The sequence below is a fragment of the Bombyx mandarina genome, chromosome 21, assembly GCF_030267445.1.
Source record: "Bombyx mandarina strain Sakado chromosome 21, ASM3026744v2".
NCBI lineage: Eukaryota > Metazoa > Arthropoda > Insecta > Lepidoptera > Bombycidae > Bombyx > Bombyx mandarina.
Genome location: NC_143227.1, coordinates 9,383,598 through 9,404,249, shown reverse-complemented (window position 1 = coordinate 9,404,249; position 20,652 = coordinate 9,383,598). Strand labels below are relative to the sequence as shown.

Genomic DNA, 20,652 nt, shown 5'->3' with positions numbered 1-20,652 from the left:
TACACGCAAATTGTCTAGCGTAAAAAATAATTAAGTGCGCTTGGGTGGGCTCAAGAGCTCTGGTAGCGGTGCGGGCAGCGGCAGCGGCGCGTCGTCGACGAGCGCGGGCAGCAGCGCGAGCGCCAGTGTGGGTCAGACGGACGCGGGTGGTGGCGCGGGCTCCGGGGGTCGGGGGGCTGCGCCGCCACCCTGCAGAACCACGCGGTGACCGTTAGGGGTCACGGCGTCCAGCAACACGGCCGTGGCTGCACCCTCCGCTCCGCCGCCCACTTCGGGCTCCTCGTGTGCACGCCGATGCCGTCGCCACGCGTGCTGTATCAGTCGCGCACAGTACTCCTCGCGCTGCCGCCACAGCGTCGACGACACTGGCTCGTAGCCCGCTTCTTCAGGACGACCCACTTCCAAATCACCCGTCTCCTCAATGGGATTCCCTTTTCGAGCGAAGAAATCTTTCGTCAGTGCGTCGAGAATGTCGACGCAGAACATCATGTCGCCGCGACATATCGGTATGTCCATCGATATAATTTTGTATTTGTTAGGTTTGTGGATTTGTAATGGCGGTTCCAAGACGTCAAGGAAATCTGAGAGCTGATCGTATCTAATGTACTGACTACCGTCCGGGTCGAACCGCTGCCAGATTTCGTAGTACATGTCGTAGTCGTCATCTGTCAATCCTTCCTGCACGTCTTCTGTTGCCTGATGGTGTAAATAATGGAATACATTATGTGTTACAATTTTATTGTTTACTGTTTTAGATATTTATAATATTCAACAACTAAAATCTTAAATCAAATATAAATTAAATTACCTGAGAGTAATTCTCGAGAATGACGGCGATGTACATGTTGATGACGATGAGAAAAGAAATGACAAGGTATGATAGTAGGTAAGTTATGCCTATAGTAGCAGAGCCACAGTTTCCTGGCGATCCTCGTTCGTTGTCGGGAAGATCACATTCTTCCTCATTTATAATACCATCTAAAACTCCATCCCAACCGGCAGACGTTGACATCTGAAAATTAGTTTTAATTAAGTGAAAATTAGTATTCTGGATATCTTAAATAAATTCCATACCAATATTATTAAGTAAATAATAGATTTAAAATACACACCTGGAACAGTAAAATCATACTCTGCACGAATGTTTTGAAGTTGTAGACGTCGTCCAGACCACCTTTGTCTTTAACGTGCATGAAGAATGACATGCCGAATATGGCAAAAATAAACATGACCAGGAACAAGAGTAGGCAAATATTGAACAAAGCCGGCAGCGACATAGCCAAAGCGAATAACAACGTTCGTATCCCTTTAGCGCCTTTCACGAGTCGAAGGACTCGACCAACTTTTGCTACTCGAACCACTCTTAGTAGCGTAGGAGATACAAAATATTTTTCTATAATGTCACTGAGCACCAAGCCTAGAAAAAACGGAAGTGTTTAATGTATATAATGGTTTATTGTAAACGCAATTTAAAGTAAGTCATATAAATATACTTACTAAGAATAGAAAACATAACTACGACGAAATCGAAAAGATTCCATGGTTCAACAAAATAGTGATAACGTAAGGCGAATATTTTCAATAGGCACTCTGAACTAAATATCACTATGAATATCATATTGAGATAGTCGAGGACGGCGCTAAACGTTTCCGACTGCTGGTAGTGGTCCAATGTCATCGTGAGCATGTTCAATCCAATGAACAACATGATAATCATGTCAAACTTCTTGTCAGTGACTATCTCGAACACGATTGCTTGTGGTCGCCACTGTAAGCAAACAGATGTCATGAGTACACGAACCCTTAGACACAGCCCACTGAGTTTTTCGCCGGATCTTCTCAGTGACTCTATCCGGGGGTAGATTCTGCGAAGCACGGCTCTTGCTAGGGCCAGTGTTAGTAACATTTCCAGTTTGAGTTCAGTGAGCTCATCTACATGTTAGTTTGAAGCTGAAATAGAGCATCTCAAGCATATCTAGCTCTATCAGCATAGGTAGGGAAAAAAAAAGTACAAGACGGTTAGGCATTTGGAAATACGATAAATTATGAATTGTCATTTATACCCTTGGTCTTGGAATCGCTTTCAAAGGCTTTTTAGATCCCATTTTCTTCATGGCGTTATAGTATTTCTTTTGATCTTCAGTCATGAACATTTCGAGACTGCCCCCGGCTTTCTTTTTCTGTTCGTTGAAGTTGTCGATGATCACTCCGATAAACAGATTGAGAGTGAAGAATGAACCGAATATAATGAAGAACACAAAGTAAAGGTACATGTATATGTTAGTTTCTCGAATCGGTTGACGTCCCACCTGAAACGTAATATTCAGTTGCAGACTAAAATGCAATTTTTAATCAAATTTGGTGCTCGTCGATTAATTTGAAATTAACTGACCTCCCTAGAGTCAATTGCATCGTTCATAATTTGGATCCAGCCTTTGAATGTTGCCACTTGGAAGAGACATAAATACGCTTTACCCACGTGATCAAAGTTCATTGGTGAATTTTCCCATGTATAGTTTTCTAAGGTGCATGCATTTTTATCCGGAATAATTTCGTGACTTAGAGTGGTGTGATTCATATCAACGCACTGAAACAGATAAAATGAGAATTATTATTATATCAAAAGTGATATTTTTATTTAAGTAAGTTTATCGTATTCACTGGTACCTTAAAGTATTTTCCTGCAAAGAGCTGGACACCCATAATGGCGAAGATGAGCCAGAATATTAGACATACAAGGAGTACGTTGAAGATGGATGGAATTGCCTGTACCAGGGCGTTCACAACAACCTGGATAAGGAAAATTACATTAAAATGACAATTTAAAAAAATATGAAAATTTTGATAACGTATTTAATAAAATTTAAGACTTTATGTGTGAGTGCAATTATTTATAGTGTATTTATGTATTTTTTTAGAAAGCTTTAAGTTTCAAACTTTTTTGTGATCCAAATAAATGTATGTTTTAAAGATAGCGTAAGATGCCGTGTCTAATATGCATACAAACGTTTACATAACAGTGCCACAACATTAAGCAAATTTGTAAAGCGATTTAATGATGCTATAATCTTACCTCTGAAATAATTTAGTCCAAAACATAGCTAACGCATGCAAGTTGTCGTACGACGTTGTTACGAGAAGAAGAAACATCTAAGGTGCAAAATCTAATAAACATTCCAATTAACTATGAAATTTACAACTCTAAAAACTAATCTAGCTAAAGAATCCAAATAGGAAAAGTAGACCAAAAAATGAATTTTCTTTCGAAATAATCCGATCGATTGTTAAAACAGGAATATGACCAATGGAGATGATATTTATTTATAAGCCATTCAAAGGGTGCCATCGACGACTTCATAACGATTTTCGATAGAACGACTACTACCGGTGACGTTTTTCTGACTCGAAATTAATAAGTATGTTTTTGATGAAATTATGTCAAGTAGGAAAGAAGTAGTCCGGACGTAAAGTGGAATATTTAATGAAAGAAATGTCTCTAGATGTGTGTTGTAATGTGGAGCGATGTATAGTGGATGAGCGAAGGGGTCGAGAACGCGCGCAGGGTGGTACGTACCCTCATGCCCTGCATGCGGCTCATGGCTCTGAGCGGGCGCAGTGCGCGCAGTGTTCTCATCGTTTTGAACGCCTGAATGCCTCCGGCACCACAAAGCGCCGCTACGAAGTTTATAAGCGAGACCTGATGAAATCAACGGTTTCATTTTGAAATAAATACAAGTTACGGACGTTTTCTTACTCGAATATGACGATTTTACCGACTCTGTAAAATTTTTAAGTTTAACATTTCATATAACCATGTATTACAAATCAGTGTCGATTATGTCCTCGATTTGGAAGAAGACTAACGACCGACAAACTAACCTAAGAGAATATACTGTGTTTTGTATTGTGAAGACAGACAAATGTTAACAAATATGGGTAACAACGACACGACGATGTCTTGGAATAAAGAAAATCTACATAATGCATTGGTAACAAAACAGGTACTTTCAAACGTTATTGTGGTCTGCAGGTTTCTTAAAATCGTAAATAGCATACATAGGTATCAGGAAATGTACTGTTTCCATATAAGTAAACGTTTTAAATAATATTATAAATAAGAATTACCTATATATTATAACGTTTAGAAGTAATCTTATGTAATTGAACAATTTCAGGATTCTTATATGAAAACGGCACGTTGAACACCAGCGCGTACATTAATTTAGATTTTGTGTCTCATGCACATGTTTTAGTTTCGGGGAAAAGATATACAAGTTGCCTTTAGATTAATGTCCTACTTTATATGTATATAGTAGTAGCGGGAATTGTGGGTTAAAAGACACTTAGAAGCGGTATCCACAAACAGACATAGACGACATCGAGAGCTCGAGGCAGCTATGTGAGGCCGATCGGAGTCTCAGCTTCAACGGACATCGAACAGACAAAGCTGCACACCTTTAATTGCGCTGCTCATTATCCGCTAATTAATTATATTATATACAATTAATATAATTGCTATCTGTGTGCTTAGTGCGAGTTTTTCAACGTTCTCGATAGCGTAAAAGTTAACCCAGTTTTGTATGCAGTCGGAACAGCGCCCCTAGCGGCAAACGTAGGCAATTTTTTTTTCTTGCTTAAGCTGATAGCCTTGAGAGGCTATATCAGCGTCACTTTAACTAGTAGGTGAGCTCAGGGGGTTAAACCTGAGGTAGGCAAACGATCCTATTCCCTACAAATATGAGCTAGCTTTTACGCTATCGAGAACGCTAAAAAACTCGCACTAAGCACAAAGTTGAGCGTAGTGCGTTCTGTATGAGCAGCGCAACTTTACCGACACCGATAGCGCTCGTCGGGCGTGAGGGCGCCTACTCACGCGCATGCCCTCCCATCTGGAGACCGCTCGGAGCGGACGCAGGGCACGTAAAGTCCGCATCGAACGAAACGCCGGGATGTCGTCAGCACCAGCCATGACCGCTCCGTGGTTTACGAGCGATAACTAACGTTACACCACTTATCGTTTAAATTTTCTTAACTATACATCAGGTGTATTGGAATAGTTCCCGAAATCGAAGACCGGTATGTAAGGCAGGTGATTTTTAATATAATACTTTAAAAAAAACTTTTTCTTATGTGTAGGACATATCGAGGGTATATCGAGCCAAAAATTGTGGATAGTCTTCTATGAGAATAGTCTATTCGAAGAATTTCATTCTTCGAATTTTCAATTTTTTTCCAAGCAAAAAGTTTCGGAATAAAGTGCACTTAAACATAACTCTTTAAGAGGCGTTTAATTCAATGAACGTCTTAACACCACTTCAGGGCTATCGCAAGGGGCAAGGGCATCGAAAAGTTGAAACAATTAGTAAATAAATTTTTGTATGAATCTACTAATTATGACTTAGATTTTATGGAATTTTCAACGTGATTTACATTGTTGATACAATAGCCACGTTTCGGCTTGATATACCAATTGTGGGACACTATATATTAATACTAATGCTTTTTTAAATTTAAATATATAACAATATAAAACAATAAAAAATAAATTGGGTACGGCGTGCGTCTAGTATACGAGGGACCGTAGTGCACATCTGCCAGCTGTTTCGTTGATGGTTCAAGATAATAAATGAAGTTACCAAAATCAAACGTATTTATAGTTAAAATTCTCATATTGTGTTTGGTCTGCGTTAGGTTAGTAGTATATTGTAGTTTCGGCTTTGGGAACAGTTCGTTTACACCCTGTATATAACTTATGTCTAAATTTCTACAAGTTACAAAGATATAATTACACATTCAATTGAAAGTGTTATTCTTTAATTTTGCTTGATTTCGACATAATCATCGAAGTAAATTACGCGTACATAGAAAACATTTCTTGTTTTTTAGTACGTGAATGTTTGTTGCCTGTAACAAATCTATGAAAGATTAAAATAGTACTGTGTCTAGAACATGTAGTAACAAGGTATAAATTACCATCACAATGATGAAATCAAGCCAGCACCAAGCATTAGTAAAATATTTTTGGAATCCGAGAGCAAGCCACTTGATCAACATCTCAATGAAGAATATAACAGTGAAGATACGATCCATGTAATAAAGAATGTCTTGAAGTATTGGACGGTGTGGTAAATGTACGTCTTCTAAAGCCTGAAATTTCCGATGATAAATTAAATTCACAACTTGTTTGGTGATTTTATCTGGTTGATATATCCTGAACTCAAAATAGTGTAAACACTTACCAATGCTAAACTACTCAGTAAAATCATGGTAATAACTGCAGTCTCAAAGTAAGTGTTTTCAATGAGTTTGAACGTTTTGAGCCGAAGAGTGCCCCAGCCTTGCCAAAAAGGCGAGTCGTCGTCTCCAGCAAGAAATGGAAACTTTTGATAGCATTGCTCCGGACAACAATCGGCTGGTGTATCATCAACAACGTCTTCGTCGGCCCCTACTTTTATATCCGTTTTACCTAAAGTACCATCAAGTTTGCCCTCTTCGTCTTCCTCAATCAATTCTGAACAAAAAAAAACATATTGTGTTTTTTTAACTTTCTCTGATATTTATTTTGTTGTTTAATTAAAATTAAGCAATGTTTATCTCCTGCAACTTATTTTTTATGTTATATTCTTATTCTACAAACGGAATAATAAATGGATCGAATTTCAAAAAATAAACTAATATTTTACAGCCGGTATACCTAAATTACTACCTTCTTCAAGTCCAAGTTCTTCTTTGCTTGCATCTTTCTTTTCTTCTCCATCTATCGTATCGGCCGATCCTTTGTGACTTTCATCCTTGAATGATCTTATTTTGTGACTACCGTAAGATTTTTGACTTATAGTGTCGTCATCCTTAACATGTAAGTATATAACATAAGTCAGTAAATTAAAATTATTGTAAAGCTAAAATCAAAATGAAATGAAATGCAATGCTTCGGTGTTCACCTGAATAGGATATCCATGATGATTCAGTTCACAGTCTAATCTATTGTCCCTGTGATTATCTGTTATTGCATTAATGTTATTCATCAAAATTTTACCTTTTTTGTATTTATTGTCACCTTAAATTGAAAATTTATAATTAATAGTTTTTGTCGGTACTGTTAATTTACAATATCTATAACAGGAGAATATACGTTACCTGGTATTGTGAATTCCATTCCATCTCCGATAGCCACTTCGACTTGATCTTTGAGTTTCTTGTCTTTATAGAGTACGGCGTCATCGAGGTCAGTTCCTAGTTCTAATTCGTTGTCGACCCGCTCTGAGGAGACACAGCGACCACACAAAGCGGCTTTTAAGCCTACATGTCGGGTAATGTGTCCCAAAGTGCGTCGTTGCGTCATCGTAGTATCCAAGCATAGAAATCAGACCAGAGTACGAATGAACTTAGAGACTGTTTTACACGATTCATAAATTGGCATAAAAATATTACGGACAAAAATTCAGATGATTTTATTTAGCGTGTGTACCTAATATGAATTAAGATTCTTATACAAAGCATTACATACATTTTTAATATTAATACACACATTAAATGTTTGCATTGGAAAAGCTGAGATTGTATTTTATGCATGAGAATTATGAATTTTATTTTTAAGGTGTTTTTAAGACGCTTTTTAACTTGACTTGCCAAGAAACCTGCTGTTTCTTGCTTCAAACCAGCATATTTGTTTCACAGTAGAATTAGGCAGATTAGTGGTATCTACCCGGACGGGCCTACGAGAAAAACGCAAATTTACAAGACAAGTATTTTTTTATCGTCCTTTTTATTATTGTTTCATAGGATCGTTTGAATTTATTTTATTTAAAACACAAAATACTACTTTTTTTTGCTAAAATAGTATTTATTTAAACCAATTTATTAAGTATGTAGCGTTTTTTTGTATAATTAAAAAAAAACGATATTGTATACATACATATTGTCATAATCATTAAATATCTTATGTTTTCTAAATCAACAGATACTTTCTTAATGTGTACATAAAATTAACTTTTGGTAATTTGCTGTTGTTACTAAATTGTTTTTGAGGTTGATGAAAAAACAAAAAAAAACATAAAACGACCACATTTAACTAATATTTCGGAGAATTAGATCTGTTAGAACGACCGGCTAAGCTGTATTGTAAACAATTTGAATAGGTATCCACATTTGTCTTCAATGGCTATTGAAATCAGGAAAGAAAACAATAGGATTTCGTTTAGTGTAGGGTCTTTTCTAATTCTTAGAAACAAAACACGTGCATGCAGTAGAGTCAAAGACCGCTTCTTCATATCTCTTCAGTTAGTTTATTACTTATACACAAGACGCACCAAAACTTTGTGGAGTTATTCGTGAAACTTTCAAAATGTCGCAAAGAAAAAGAAAACAAATTAATATTGAAGAAAAATTGCACATTATGTAAATATATTTTTCCAATAATTCCCTATCGATTTGTTTGTACTTGCACGATACACATTAAACATATTGTTACGACTATCGGTTTTTACGACTGAATATGAGCAGTCCCTTCGGTGTCGTTATAACAGATTTTGACTGTATTACTTTCTTGACTTAGATGATTTCTTTTATTGTAACTCGTAATCTAGACTTATATGAATTACATTTAAGCAACAATATACAAATATAAAAAAAAAGGTTTACTTATCTTCGTTGTAAATAATAACGAGGATACAGATATACATGTTGATTGATTACATAATTTACATGCACATAAAACACATACACACACAAAGCTACAAACATTCATAAATAAATACAAGCACAGTAACTAAGACACTTGAACTGAAAAAAAAACCACAGCTTACAACTTGGAATGATAAATTACAAGAACGATTAATGAGGAATTTCCACACAACATTAATTACGGGGTCTGTAATCTACACTTGGATAACTAAGGGTACAGGCAACGCACAATGTACACATAAAAATACGATCACCAGTAACAATTAAAAATAACTTTTAATTTTAAACGTTAAAAGGAATACTTCGTCAATACCAATATTAAACAATAAACTGTAATTTCCACACGCTTTAATCATGCACAGCATTTGTTTAGGATAATTATTCAGATAGATATACTAAGGAAGGTGCACAAGTTTTGGCAACCTAGATATAGGAGCCAATATCAGTTGATTAAGGTAGAGTTGATGTTACTTATTACAGTCAACGTGCAGATAGCAGTCGGAAATATGAAATTATTTAAGTTGGAATTTCACAGTAAACAAATTAAAAATAAATTGTCAACATAATTTAACATCAACATGCCACAACGACTGGCAATAAAAAAATATTGGCTTACCGGGAGCGTGTATAGCTATCTGATTGGTGAGTTTGTTTTTCAGTAGCTTGAGGAAGTCTGCGACGTTCCGTTTTATCCAGTCAATGAACCTCGATATTCTATTGAAAGCCTCCGCGATTTTGTTCGTGTCTTGATCAGCTGTTGGGGTTGATAAACTCGAGGAACCGAAATTCGAGAGCAACAGGGCTAAGAAGAGATTCAGTACCTACGATATAAATGGGAGTTATTAGCTTATGAATATATTTAATACAGAAAAAAAAATTCTGACTATACCAACCACAAGGTTTCCGATAACGACGGTTGCCAAGAAAAATGGTATGCAAGATACATCTCCAACCAACATACAATCCCACATGCTTTCTATCCATTCTCCGCATAGCACTCGGAATACGATCATAAAACTGTGCATAAAATCCGTGAAGTTCCACCGAGGAAGGTCCCCATCAGGAAACCGGTCTACGTAATCTGCATACACGATTACGGAATTTTTAAAAATGATTACAAGAAGCTTTGTAATCTGAGTTTAATCGAACAAAGTTAATCGAAATAAATGTTTGAATTAAATTTACTCTTTTTTTTCAATTTTTAAACTTTTAATTGACAAGAGAGGAATACTTAGAGATAATTACATAGAAATTACTTTACGTTCGGTTTACTTTATCTTAGTTTCACATTTAAGTAAAGGAATAGGAAAATGCATTTCTACCGTGTTGTACTAAGGCAAACTATCGTGCAGACATCGAACATTAAATCATTATAATTAAAGCTTCATGTTAATTGTTCTTGTTACGACATGCGACACAATTGTAGTTTATATTCTAGTTACTTTAAGTAAATAATTACTAATAGCGTTTTTATGATGTTTTGGAGAAGGCTTAATGTAATAAAAGAAGCATTGTAAGAGTAAGATGAAATTAGATAGAAGCCAGCATTGAGTTTCACAAGTGACGCGCCTTCTTATATGGCCTCTTCAATACAGGAAGCGAATTTTATTCATAGGAATGACGCTTACTTGAAAATAACATTAAGTTTTCACAACAGTCTAACATAAACACAACAGTGTGACGCACATAAACACAATATCCACTATTTAAATTAAACGGCAAGCCCGACTTCGATGCTCGATAATCTTGTTTGAACAAATTAAGTCTGCATAATAAAGTTAAAATGTGTCATTAAAAGAACTTCAACACAAAATATATATATAGATATACTTATTTAGCGAATCGATTTTTTTGTTGAATAGAAATTCAGCAACTACCCTTAGAGTACATACAATAAGGTAACAAGTGCCAACGATATCGGGCAACACCAAATCATAACCAAACAAAGCCATAAACATACATATAATAAAATTGTTAAGAACAAAGTTTCAATAAATGCTGAAGTTCATTTATTGGATAAAAGACCGGGCTTCGCCGTAATTTTTCAATTCCAATCAAACACCAATGATCATGCAACACTCCCACCAATTACACTTACCGACATAATTTTTTCCGAACAGTTGCATACCCATCACCGCAAATATGAAAATAATGATGCACAATACGAAGGTCAGGTTGCCCAAGGCACCCATTGTCCTACCCATTATAGAGATGAGTAAATTAAGAGTCGGCCATGACTTTGCCAATTTGAATACTCGAAGCTGCAATTACAAATTGTGAAACAAGGCGTCACACAAGCTCGCTTACCGGCGCTTCACCTATGCTACTGCGAAAATCCCTTCACAGATCTCAAATCACTTACAAAACTGGAATAGAGCCCCCGTTTTAAAAGTGATTCCAGAGTATTTTTATGTTCTAGCGAATGTGTGCTTGGGTCCCTAATAATGTGCTTTGACATATTTCGGATGAGTGGGATATATGTTTTTCCTTTAGCTATCGTGAGAGCTATTGTTTTTATTTCGATCATTTATTTGTACTTTATATTGCGTATTAGCCTAATATTTTTAGCAACGACATAGATCCCATCAGCTGCGACTTGATGCGTCAATTCTCTTTGGGAAGCAAAGCCGCAAGTCATCTATATTACTCGATGCAAAGCTTAAGTTATGATTTGAAGCTGCGTGGTATAGCTTTATAACTGTGTTTTTTTTATAAGGCTCATTAGTGTTTCTGAGCCACATTCCGTGTTATAAAGCCACAGCGTGGACCGATAGTCCCTTGTAAATATAATGTTCTGTCAAGCCCAGTGTAAAAGTTTCGGAGTGTAAAGCTGAATAATTAATAATGAAGCTTAGTTCTTTAATTAGAGATGCTAAATTTTTTTTTAAATTAGAACCTGTGTAGTTCTTCCCAAACAACTGCATTCCCATCACCGCAAATATGAATATAATGATGCAAAGTACAAAGGTCAAGTTCCCTAAAGCTCCCACCGTCCTACCCATTATGGATATAATAAGGTTTAGCGCCGGCCAAGACTTGGCCAGTTTAAATACACGTAGCTGAAAATATTTTATCACATTTACACGTTAATGATATTCAGATATAAATGTCCACAAAGGATAAAATCAGAACTTTTACAAGAAGATTCACATTGTTAAATAATTGGAAAGAATAATTTATCAATGAGGGGTTACATATTATCACCTCTTATGCTAGTTTGGGATTAAATACGTTATTAAAAACTGTAATAATGAAAATTTATTAGTGTGTCCACAAAGCAAAGGAAAATTAAGAATAACACTTACCAAACGAAACGATCGTAATACCGACAAACCCTGAACACCCTCAAGCCCCAATTCAAGCAGTGATAAGGCCACAATAATGAAATCAAAAATATTCCATCCCTCTTGGAAATAATATTTCGGGCTCATTGCTATTAATTTTAGTGTTGCTTCTATGCCGAATGTCGCCGTGAAGAACTGAAAAATTAAACTTGATTCGTTTAAAACGAGAAACATTATTTGATTTACTTTTAACACGTTGAACGCTTTTCGTCCCAACGGCGGGCATAACATACTATAATAGCATTCCGGCCAAGCCAAAATCAGGGAATCAGTCATTTTTATTAACTTGAGGTTTTCATTATAAAATTATAAAATGCGATAATTTGCACGGAAGATAAAAATTAGCGACTTTTTTTTATTGCTTATATAGGTGGACAAGCTCACAGCCCACTTGGTGTTAAGTGGTTACTGGAGCCCATAGACATCTACAACGTAAATGCGCCACCTACCTTGAGATGTAAGTTCTAAGGTCTCAAGTATAGTTACAACGGCTGCCCCACCCTTCAAACCGAAACGCTTTACTGCTTCACGGCAGAAATAGGCGGGGTGGTGGTACCCACCCGCGCGGACTCACAAGAGGTCCTACCATCAGTAAAGTTCTACCGTTTAGTTTTTAATATATTTTAAAAGACTTATAACCTTAATAAAAACTACAAGCTTCTGTTTGATTTGAAAACCACGCCGTTCTGTTCGGCTAAAGGGCCACGCGGCTCACTTCGATACGCGTTTTGTTTGATAGCTGCATGTGGCTTATAAGGAAGCGTTTACGTTGGTACACTCCAGCGGCTCACGGGTGACCCTCATGGCCCGAATGGTTCAGTAAGATAAGTCTCACCAGTGAGCACCGTGGCCTGAATGAAAATAATCGATTTTTCATATGGCGTTCAACGTGTTAAAATTAGATTAGGTACTCACATAATTGCCGCTTTTTAACGCTTTGTCCATGTCTTTATCCATGTTATGATGGTCCAGAGCCATAAATAGTGTATTCACAACAATACAGAGGGTGATGAACAACTCGACGAATGGATCGAACACCAACAGCGCTACGTATTTTTGGAACTCGAGCCACAACCAGCAACAGTCCCACACACAGAAGAAGTCTATTCCTTTCATTAGACAATCGAGTAGTTTCTCCTTAAATGTGGGTCCATCTTCATCGTCTTCGGCTGTTGGGAAGTAGTACACTGACACTGTTGCGTCCCGTTTACCAGCAGTGTGTTTGTGTGTTGAAGACAAAGAAATATTTTTGTTAGTATTCGCTCATTATTAAGTTTAGAAGTGAGATACCAGAGAGATCTTCACAAATAACAAGGTATACTGTTATAAATATATAGTTTAATTAAAACTTTAGTTGATGTTACAATATCCATATTTTTTGTTGCTTTTCTGGTTGTCATTTACTACAAGATGGATGCACAAACCAGTTCTATGAAGTGCTGGCAAGCTCTTTGCTGATATTTACCGTGAGCACTCAACATCAGTACTCTTTTTAAACAGTGCTAGGTAATTCGTGCAGGTCTTCTCTTTTATGAATTATACTAATATTCTTATTTGTGAAAAGCTTTAACTATTTGCTTTGTCTATGCTATGAAATTGTCATAGTTTATATCAAATTGTCTGCAATGATAGTCTGGAGCCAAAAAATATGAATATCGACCAAATAATATTACAGCTTATTTCTGAACTACCTTTCGATCACGCTTAGTATAGCAAAGGCATAGATGATGTTCTTAAAGGATAATTACTTTAAACTACATAGTGACAATAATTATAATAATGTCTTGTTTAAAAAAAATGCAATCTAGATCTAATGTCACGGTTAGGACGGGTTTGCAAAATAATGCATGCTATAGCCATTGAACAATTGATATTTATGAGCCTGTTCACATTAAGTGTCAGTGCAGAATTGTGGTTTACTTAAAACATGTTTTCAGTTATTTTGGGTTTGGGATTTTATATTTTTTTTTACCCTACGTAATCGCTGGTAGTCTGGGGGGATATTCCAACTACTCACGGACCGGTAGATAAGCTCATGGACTAAACCTGAGAAAATTGCTAACACTGGCCTTAGTAAGAGACAGTGCTTTACTGAATCTACCATCGGATCGAAATCACTACCCACTGAGAGGTCCGGTGAGAAACTTAGTGGATTGTGTCTATGGGATTTTATAGTGAATACCTTTGCTCATTTTGAGAGATACAGTTCTAGTTTCAGATGTTTTAGAATACCGGTTATCCTGCTCGCTAAAACAGACTGCATTATTGTTTCCAAGGGCAGTGATACCAAAACGTTTTAGTATACCTAAGAATTACTAAAATTTAAATCAGTAAAGCGAAACGCTTGTATAAAGTCAGCTTAAATATTTCAGCATTAGGGCTCATCTATGTGAGATAAACCTGACTGATGATGCAACCTTAGGCCGATGCTATTTTCGCTTAAATGTGGTGGAAACTTTGTATACATTTCCAAATGATATAAACGCGGGATTCATGCGGAGGAGTTTGTTTAGAAGACATAGGTATGATGTGAATGTTTTATAAGCATCCCAATGAATCGACCATTACTACCATTTGCCCAGCTCCTAGTTAATATAAGAAAATATGTCGACACAAGGGAACTCATAGTGCGCTATAATGCATCAAAATTATAAAATACTTTTATATTATCATTATGATTGAAAAAAAACGACTTAACTATAGTGTTACTATAGTGTATAAAACTTGTGCAAAATGAATAGTGGAGAGTCGTATTTTGTGAGTGCAGTACTAAAATTATTATTTCCTACCAATAAATGACATCCACAAACGATTTATAACTTTGCCAATTATGCCTTTTTTGCGTAATGAGCAAATACCTGTTTCGTGTAGTGTGTTTTTGTATTGTGTGGTTATTGAATGTATTATAATAATAATATAAAAAAAGCAAAATCAATCACGTTGAACACTGAATAAAATACGAACGAATATAGTGTTGTCACAAAAACAACATCGATATTTTTTATAGATATATTTAATCGTACCGTTTTGTTCGCTCGCCCGACTCTGGCGTCCAGCTTGTTCAATGATTTCATTTAATACCATTACGTCTGAAATAAAATAATTTTACTTTAATTTTGACGAATTAGTTGAGTTTTTCAGCTGGATAATGTCGTCGGAGTAATTTCGACGGATGACGTGATAACACACTAGAGTATTTAGAGTAGAGAAGGTACCCATAGAATTTTTAACGGAAATTTATACTGGTGGTAGGTAGGACTTCTTGTGAGTCCGCGCGAGTAGGTACCACCACCCTGCCTATTTCTGCCGTGAAGCAGTAATGCGTTTCGGCTTAAAGGGTGGGGCAGCCGTTGTAACTATACTTGAGATCGTAGCACTTATATCTTAAGGTGGGTGGCGCATTTACGTCATAGATGTCTAAGGGCTCCAGTAACCACTTAACACCAGGTAGGCCGTGAGCTCCACCCATCCTCCTCCTCCTCCTTTAGTCGATCGCTCATTGCTGAGCATCGTGATGCGCCCGCCTGTGACCTTTTTTTGTAATTTATAGCCACTTTTGGCGGTCAGTGGCACAGTGAAGTGCGTCGCTCAGTCTCATGTCCAGATACTCGGACACTTGGTCACTCCATCTTTTTCGGTGCAAAACGAGCTTGACAACGCCGAGTTTCGGGCGGCGGATTCTGATAACCCGACCCCCAAACTGGGGAAACCCACTTTGGAGACGCTACAGGGGCCTTGAAGAACTAAAAATCTTCAACAAAACCTGGCGTAGAAGGCAAGGGGAAACCACTACGACTATCTCCCTAGAGAATGTCCCGACCTTAAATGATGAGCTCCACCCATAAAAGCAATAATTTTTTTTTCTTCTTAGATGTGTGGACGAGCTCACAGCCCACCTGGTGTTATGTGATTACTGGAGCCCATAGACATCTACAATGTGAATGTGCCACCCACCTTGAGATATGTTCTAAGATCTCAGTATAGTTACAACGGCTGCCCTACCCTTCAGACCGAAACGCATTACTGCTTCACGGCAGAAATAGGCAGGGCGGTGGTATCTATCCGCGCGGACTCACAAGAGGTCCTACCACCAATATCATATCATAACAAAATTACAGATAATAGTTCGCACCTCTCATATCCACTACGTTAGGCTGCTGTGACGATTCTATGAACGGATTATCGCTTGATGGTTTCAGAACTTTCCCAGCTTCGTCTGTGCACTCAGTCGTACTTACTTCCTGGAAATAAATTTTAAATTATATCAATGGTGTGACCCCACACAGGCAACCATCCTGGCCCTTTTTACCACAAAGTAGTCATGATTTCCAACCTAATGGTAAAATAACCTACAGAATACAATACGATTGAGATTTAGAACTCATGTTTTAAAAAGAACGGAATCTTTCACCTTGTGATGTCTACAGAATCCCACTCAACGAGGGCAAAAGTTCTACGAATTTAATATCTATCGAATCTCATGATGACACACACAGGATACCCGTTATACGATTGATAAATTTAGCTTCACAAGCCAGATAATTATTAATAGCCCTCATCTCGCGGGAAACGTTGGTATTTCTGGACTTTTCTTAATTGATCTATGATTCGAAGTAAAGTTTCCTGTAACCTTGAGCTTATTTAAGCCCCAATTCTGCGTGAGATATGAGAATTAAGACGACTTTTTTGGCAATAAAGCCAGTAAAGCATACAAAACAGCAAAAATTCTAATATGAGTATTAATTAATTATGAGTTACAGTACAAAACTACAAATTTTTACTTACATATTCTCTAAGGGGTCTAGATGCTAGTGAGGAGTCTTGTCTAGGTAAGGGATAGGCGTGAGGCTGTGACGTCACACTGTGGTTCCTAGAAGCGGACCTGCCGCGTAATCTAGCTTCCTTAGTTTGAGCTTTCCCTCCGCCCAACAAGTCCCCGTGAGACGTGTAAGACAAACGTGACTGATGAGACGTGTATGAAGAATGTCGGGATCCTGAAAATCCAGAAAAAATATTCATTAATTTTCGACCGTAATCAAATTGTTTGACAAAAGGCTTAACACGATTTTTCTTAAACCAACCAACTAACTTAAATAATAATTAATTATACATGAATATTACAGTGATTCGTTATTTGATTTTTAATTTGGCTAATTATAATGATTAACATACTTTTGCACAAAGAATTGATGAAAAAAAAACACAAAATAAAATTTTCTGAATCATTGACGCAGCAGTAAGTGTCCCTGTGTAAGGGCTCGTCGTTTCGATTGCAATTTTTGTTAAGCTCTCGTTTGGAGAACAGCTTTATTTACTCTTTGTCGGGGGTTTAAACGTATATAAGTATGTATATCAGCCTCTGGTTCCTTCCCATAATACTGGATATCCTGGTTGGTTACCGAATGACCGTGTGTTATCTGACCACCACCAATTAAATAAATCATTAAATTAGTCATAATAATCAATAAAAAAAACTTAGCGGTAAAAGAGGACTCACCTAAATTAGCATAATAAACTGGGATGATGATAGCACCATTTTCTTCAGACATCGGTGTGACAGCGTTCGAGTCATCAGCATAAGGCAGGTGTTCCTGTGCATCGAGGTACGTAGACAAAACCAGTGGCTTCCGATCCCCTCCGGGAGGATATCTCGGTCTACCGTTAGGTCTCAGAGCCATCTGATGAGATCCACGTGAACCACGGCGCAAATTGAATGGAGAACCAGGCAATGATAAAGACGCCTGCGGGCCGTAAAGCAGTTTAGGTCTAAGACTTGGAGCTACGCTTTTTAAACAGTTATTTCATAAATTAACTTTACTGAATTATTAATTTTATATTACGATGTAGGTACTGACATATTTTTCCTCAATTCAATCGATTAGTGTTTTGGATTTTCTCAATTTCCTGATGTTAGACATGTTAATCTATTTGACTAAGTAACCGGTTGCAGAGGCTTTAGTTGAAGCTTTACGTAGTAGTCATAGTTACTCTTTCTATAAATGGTATTTACTTTCATGTGCTGATAAACAAAATTACGAAAAAAAGTGATAGTTACAAGGATATAAAGAAATACGGAAAGTAAATGATAGGTGCTTTGTAGTCCTCATTGCATCAATACATGTTTTGAATGATCGTGTTAGTACAAAACCACGGATTGCTGCATAGAGATGTCAAATTAATATATTTCAAAGGAAAGTATAATCTAAAAAGACAAGACAAGAATACAACAGTTTTTCTATTTGAAAAAATAGAGAGGTTTATAATAAGAAGAAGGGGAGCACAAACACCAATGAGGATTAATGGACAAACCTGTGAACCCTCGCGCAGTGGCCCATATGACAACTGGCCGATTTTATTAATGCGTTCGGGGTGAGGGACCTTCAATACACAAAGAAAATTTTGAATGTATTAATTTTGTAATGAATTTAAAGCAAATAATTTACTTTTAAAAGTAAAACCTTTAAAAGTTGGGTAAAGGGCAGAGCACGCATGACTGCAAACTTAAATAAAATTTAAATTAATCTAGCAGCCTCAAAGCTAACTCTAATATACGTAAATGCTTAAGTGTCAATTTTGACTAAATAAAAAAATGTGTGATCTTTTGTTGTATCAGAAACACAATAAGAATTTTAAACAAATCTAGACTAGTGAATATTTATGGAGTGTCAATTGAAATTTAGTAGAAAGATAATTTTAAAACAAATCCATGCCCCTTAGTGAATGTTCAGAAAATTCTTATTGCAAGTCAAATAAATAAAAAAAGAAGTTGCGATGATGATTAAGTAGAAGCGGTAGCGAATTGTTTTTGTTTATAAACACATGAAGTAATGTGGGGTTCACATGCACTGTTGCGATTAACTAGTTCATGTTTTAAATATCAAACTAGATCTATAGTCATGACGACATTTCTTTTGTTGTTCGAAATGCTGAAGCCTCCGCACGTCACTTATCGAAATTGAGAAATTATTACTACTTACGTACTGAATAAACCTTACTGTTTGATACTGACAATATATTAAAATTTATGTAGATATATTAAGACTGAACCTACCTCTAGTTCGTAGAAATGTTTGTTCATTGTCAGCGCGGCTCGTTCATAAAACTTAATTGCAAAAGAAACAATCTACCATGACAATAGATCCGTTATTCTCCAATACTATTCATAAAATTTATAATACACATAATATTGTATCCATTGGGGGCATTATAGTTTGGGGTCATATTAAGTAAATTTATATCGTATAGATATGGTATGATGTTTATTAGAAATAATATTGGAGATTAGGTAATTTTGAAGTCAGAGCATGCAATTTCTGATTCTAATTGAGTGTAGTTCGAATAAAAAATGAGCCGATTCGTGCATAGGTATAGAAATAGAGATATCCACTAAGTAGATCTAATTGAGGAAATTAGAAACTACTACATTAAGAAAATAAGACGTAACATTCGTGTCAATATGAGCAAGGATAAATAATAAAATGAAATATGAATTCGCGCTTCGAATTTAAATTGACGACTGAATTATTAACTGCGTCTAGGCAGGTACCATGCTTAAGAAATTCTTGCATTGATTGACCTTGAAATTAAATAAAAAAAACTAAAAAATAAAATAAGGGGTCGAAAACGGTTGTTATTTCGTAATTGCAAATACTTCCTGTATTACAAGATTATATAAAGCGTATTTTAATTTCCCCTTTTTTTTTCGTAATTTAAGGATATATTTGCAATTGCACAAAATATCGTTCTATAATCGAGACAAAAAGAAGATGTAAGCTTAGCGATAGACACAGTTTCAAATAAATTCTCTTTTCAACTTGAGCCAATATTGTTGTTATGATGATGATGAGCAGTAAAACTCACGTGATTTGATGATTTGTATCAATGAACAAAAGCTTGTTCGGATGTAAAGCGGGTGTTAATTTCAATGTCAAGTTGAAAAGGTATGTTCGACTGATAATGACTCATTAAGAATTAGAAGAAAAATAAATTTATATAGCTAGGTCAGAAGAATGACATTTCTGTCGTTTTCAATTTATAAAATGAAGAGTTTGTGACCGGTGTCTGGATATGAAAAATAATGGTATATTGATAGCTATTGTAGCTACGAAACGATTTCAGTGATGATTTTTTCATTAATTTGTTTGTTTTTTAGTCTCGTTGTTAAACTAACATATTGCCTATTGAATGGTGAATTGTCACCGTCGGTCATCAACGCTACTTATCGATTTCAAACTAATTAAGGTGTTTTTTCAAATAATAAATTATTTAAGTTACATTGTTAAAATTAATAATATGATCTGCTAAAGGCTTAGACGATTAGCGCACATTGCGGCGCGTTGAAGCGGCTTTTTCGAATTTCGACAACGAATCTCTTATTTATCTTAATTTATAACTGATTTTTTATGTTTTTTAGGCGGATTACTCGATTTAAAGCGGTTGCTAAAACCCAACATTCCAACACAATATCACCGCCCACCTTGAGACATAAAGACATAATTGCATTGGAATATAGATTAGTCTACTCTTCAAATAAAAACACATAGGGAATGAGGGTCGTAGTCGTTCTTTAAAAATATAAAAATAATCAACAAATGCCGAATAGTGGTTCTGCGTTTGCGTTCAAATA

General features: G+C 36.2%; 1 protein-coding gene across 42 annotated transcripts in view; it reads right to left on the bottom strand.

Annotated features, from left to right (window-relative positions):
- Positions 1-20,652, bottom strand: part of para (sodium voltage-gated channel paralytic) — an 84,342-nt gene continuing 63,690 nt past the window's right edge. For 4 of the 42 annotated variants that reach the window (XM_028171888.2, XM_028171892.2, XM_028171913.2 and 1 more), the window contains 22 exons: positions 17,524-17,767; positions 16,812-17,020; positions 16,159-16,267; positions 15,050-15,115; positions 12,942-13,219; positions 11,988-12,161; positions 10,781-10,943; positions 9,576-9,763; positions 9,299-9,503; positions 7,138-7,299; positions 6,942-7,057; positions 6,695-6,848; positions 6,240-6,511; positions 5,974-6,147; positions 3,575-3,697; positions 2,668-2,790; positions 2,393-2,587; positions 2,064-2,309; positions 1,498-1,768; positions 1,113-1,417; positions 809-1,012; positions 1-696 (listed from right to left, as the gene is read on the bottom strand). In XM_028171888.2, the coding sequence (XP_028027689.2) occupies positions 133-696; positions 809-1,012; positions 1,113-1,417; positions 1,498-1,768; positions 2,064-2,309; positions 2,393-2,587; positions 2,668-2,790; positions 3,575-3,697; positions 5,974-6,147; positions 6,240-6,511; positions 6,695-6,848; positions 6,942-7,057; positions 7,138-7,299; positions 9,299-9,503; positions 9,576-9,763; positions 10,781-10,943; positions 11,988-12,161; positions 12,942-13,219; positions 15,050-15,115; positions 16,159-16,267; positions 16,812-17,020; positions 17,524-17,767 (4,545 nt within the window). In that variant the 3' untranslated portion in view covers positions 1-132. Of the gene's footprint in view, positions 697-808; positions 1,013-1,112; positions 1,418-1,497; positions 1,769-2,063; positions 2,310-2,392; positions 2,588-2,667; positions 2,791-3,574; positions 3,698-5,973; positions 6,148-6,239; positions 6,512-6,694; positions 6,849-6,941; positions 7,058-7,137; positions 7,300-9,298; positions 9,504-9,575; positions 9,764-10,780; positions 10,944-11,578; positions 11,742-11,987; positions 12,162-12,941; positions 13,220-15,049; positions 15,116-16,158; positions 16,268-16,811; positions 17,021-17,523; positions 17,768-18,335; positions 18,405-20,652 lie in introns of all 42 variants that reach the window. The other 38 variants (XM_028171923.2, XM_028171910.2, XM_028171897.2 and 35 more) reach the window with 22 other exon arrangements.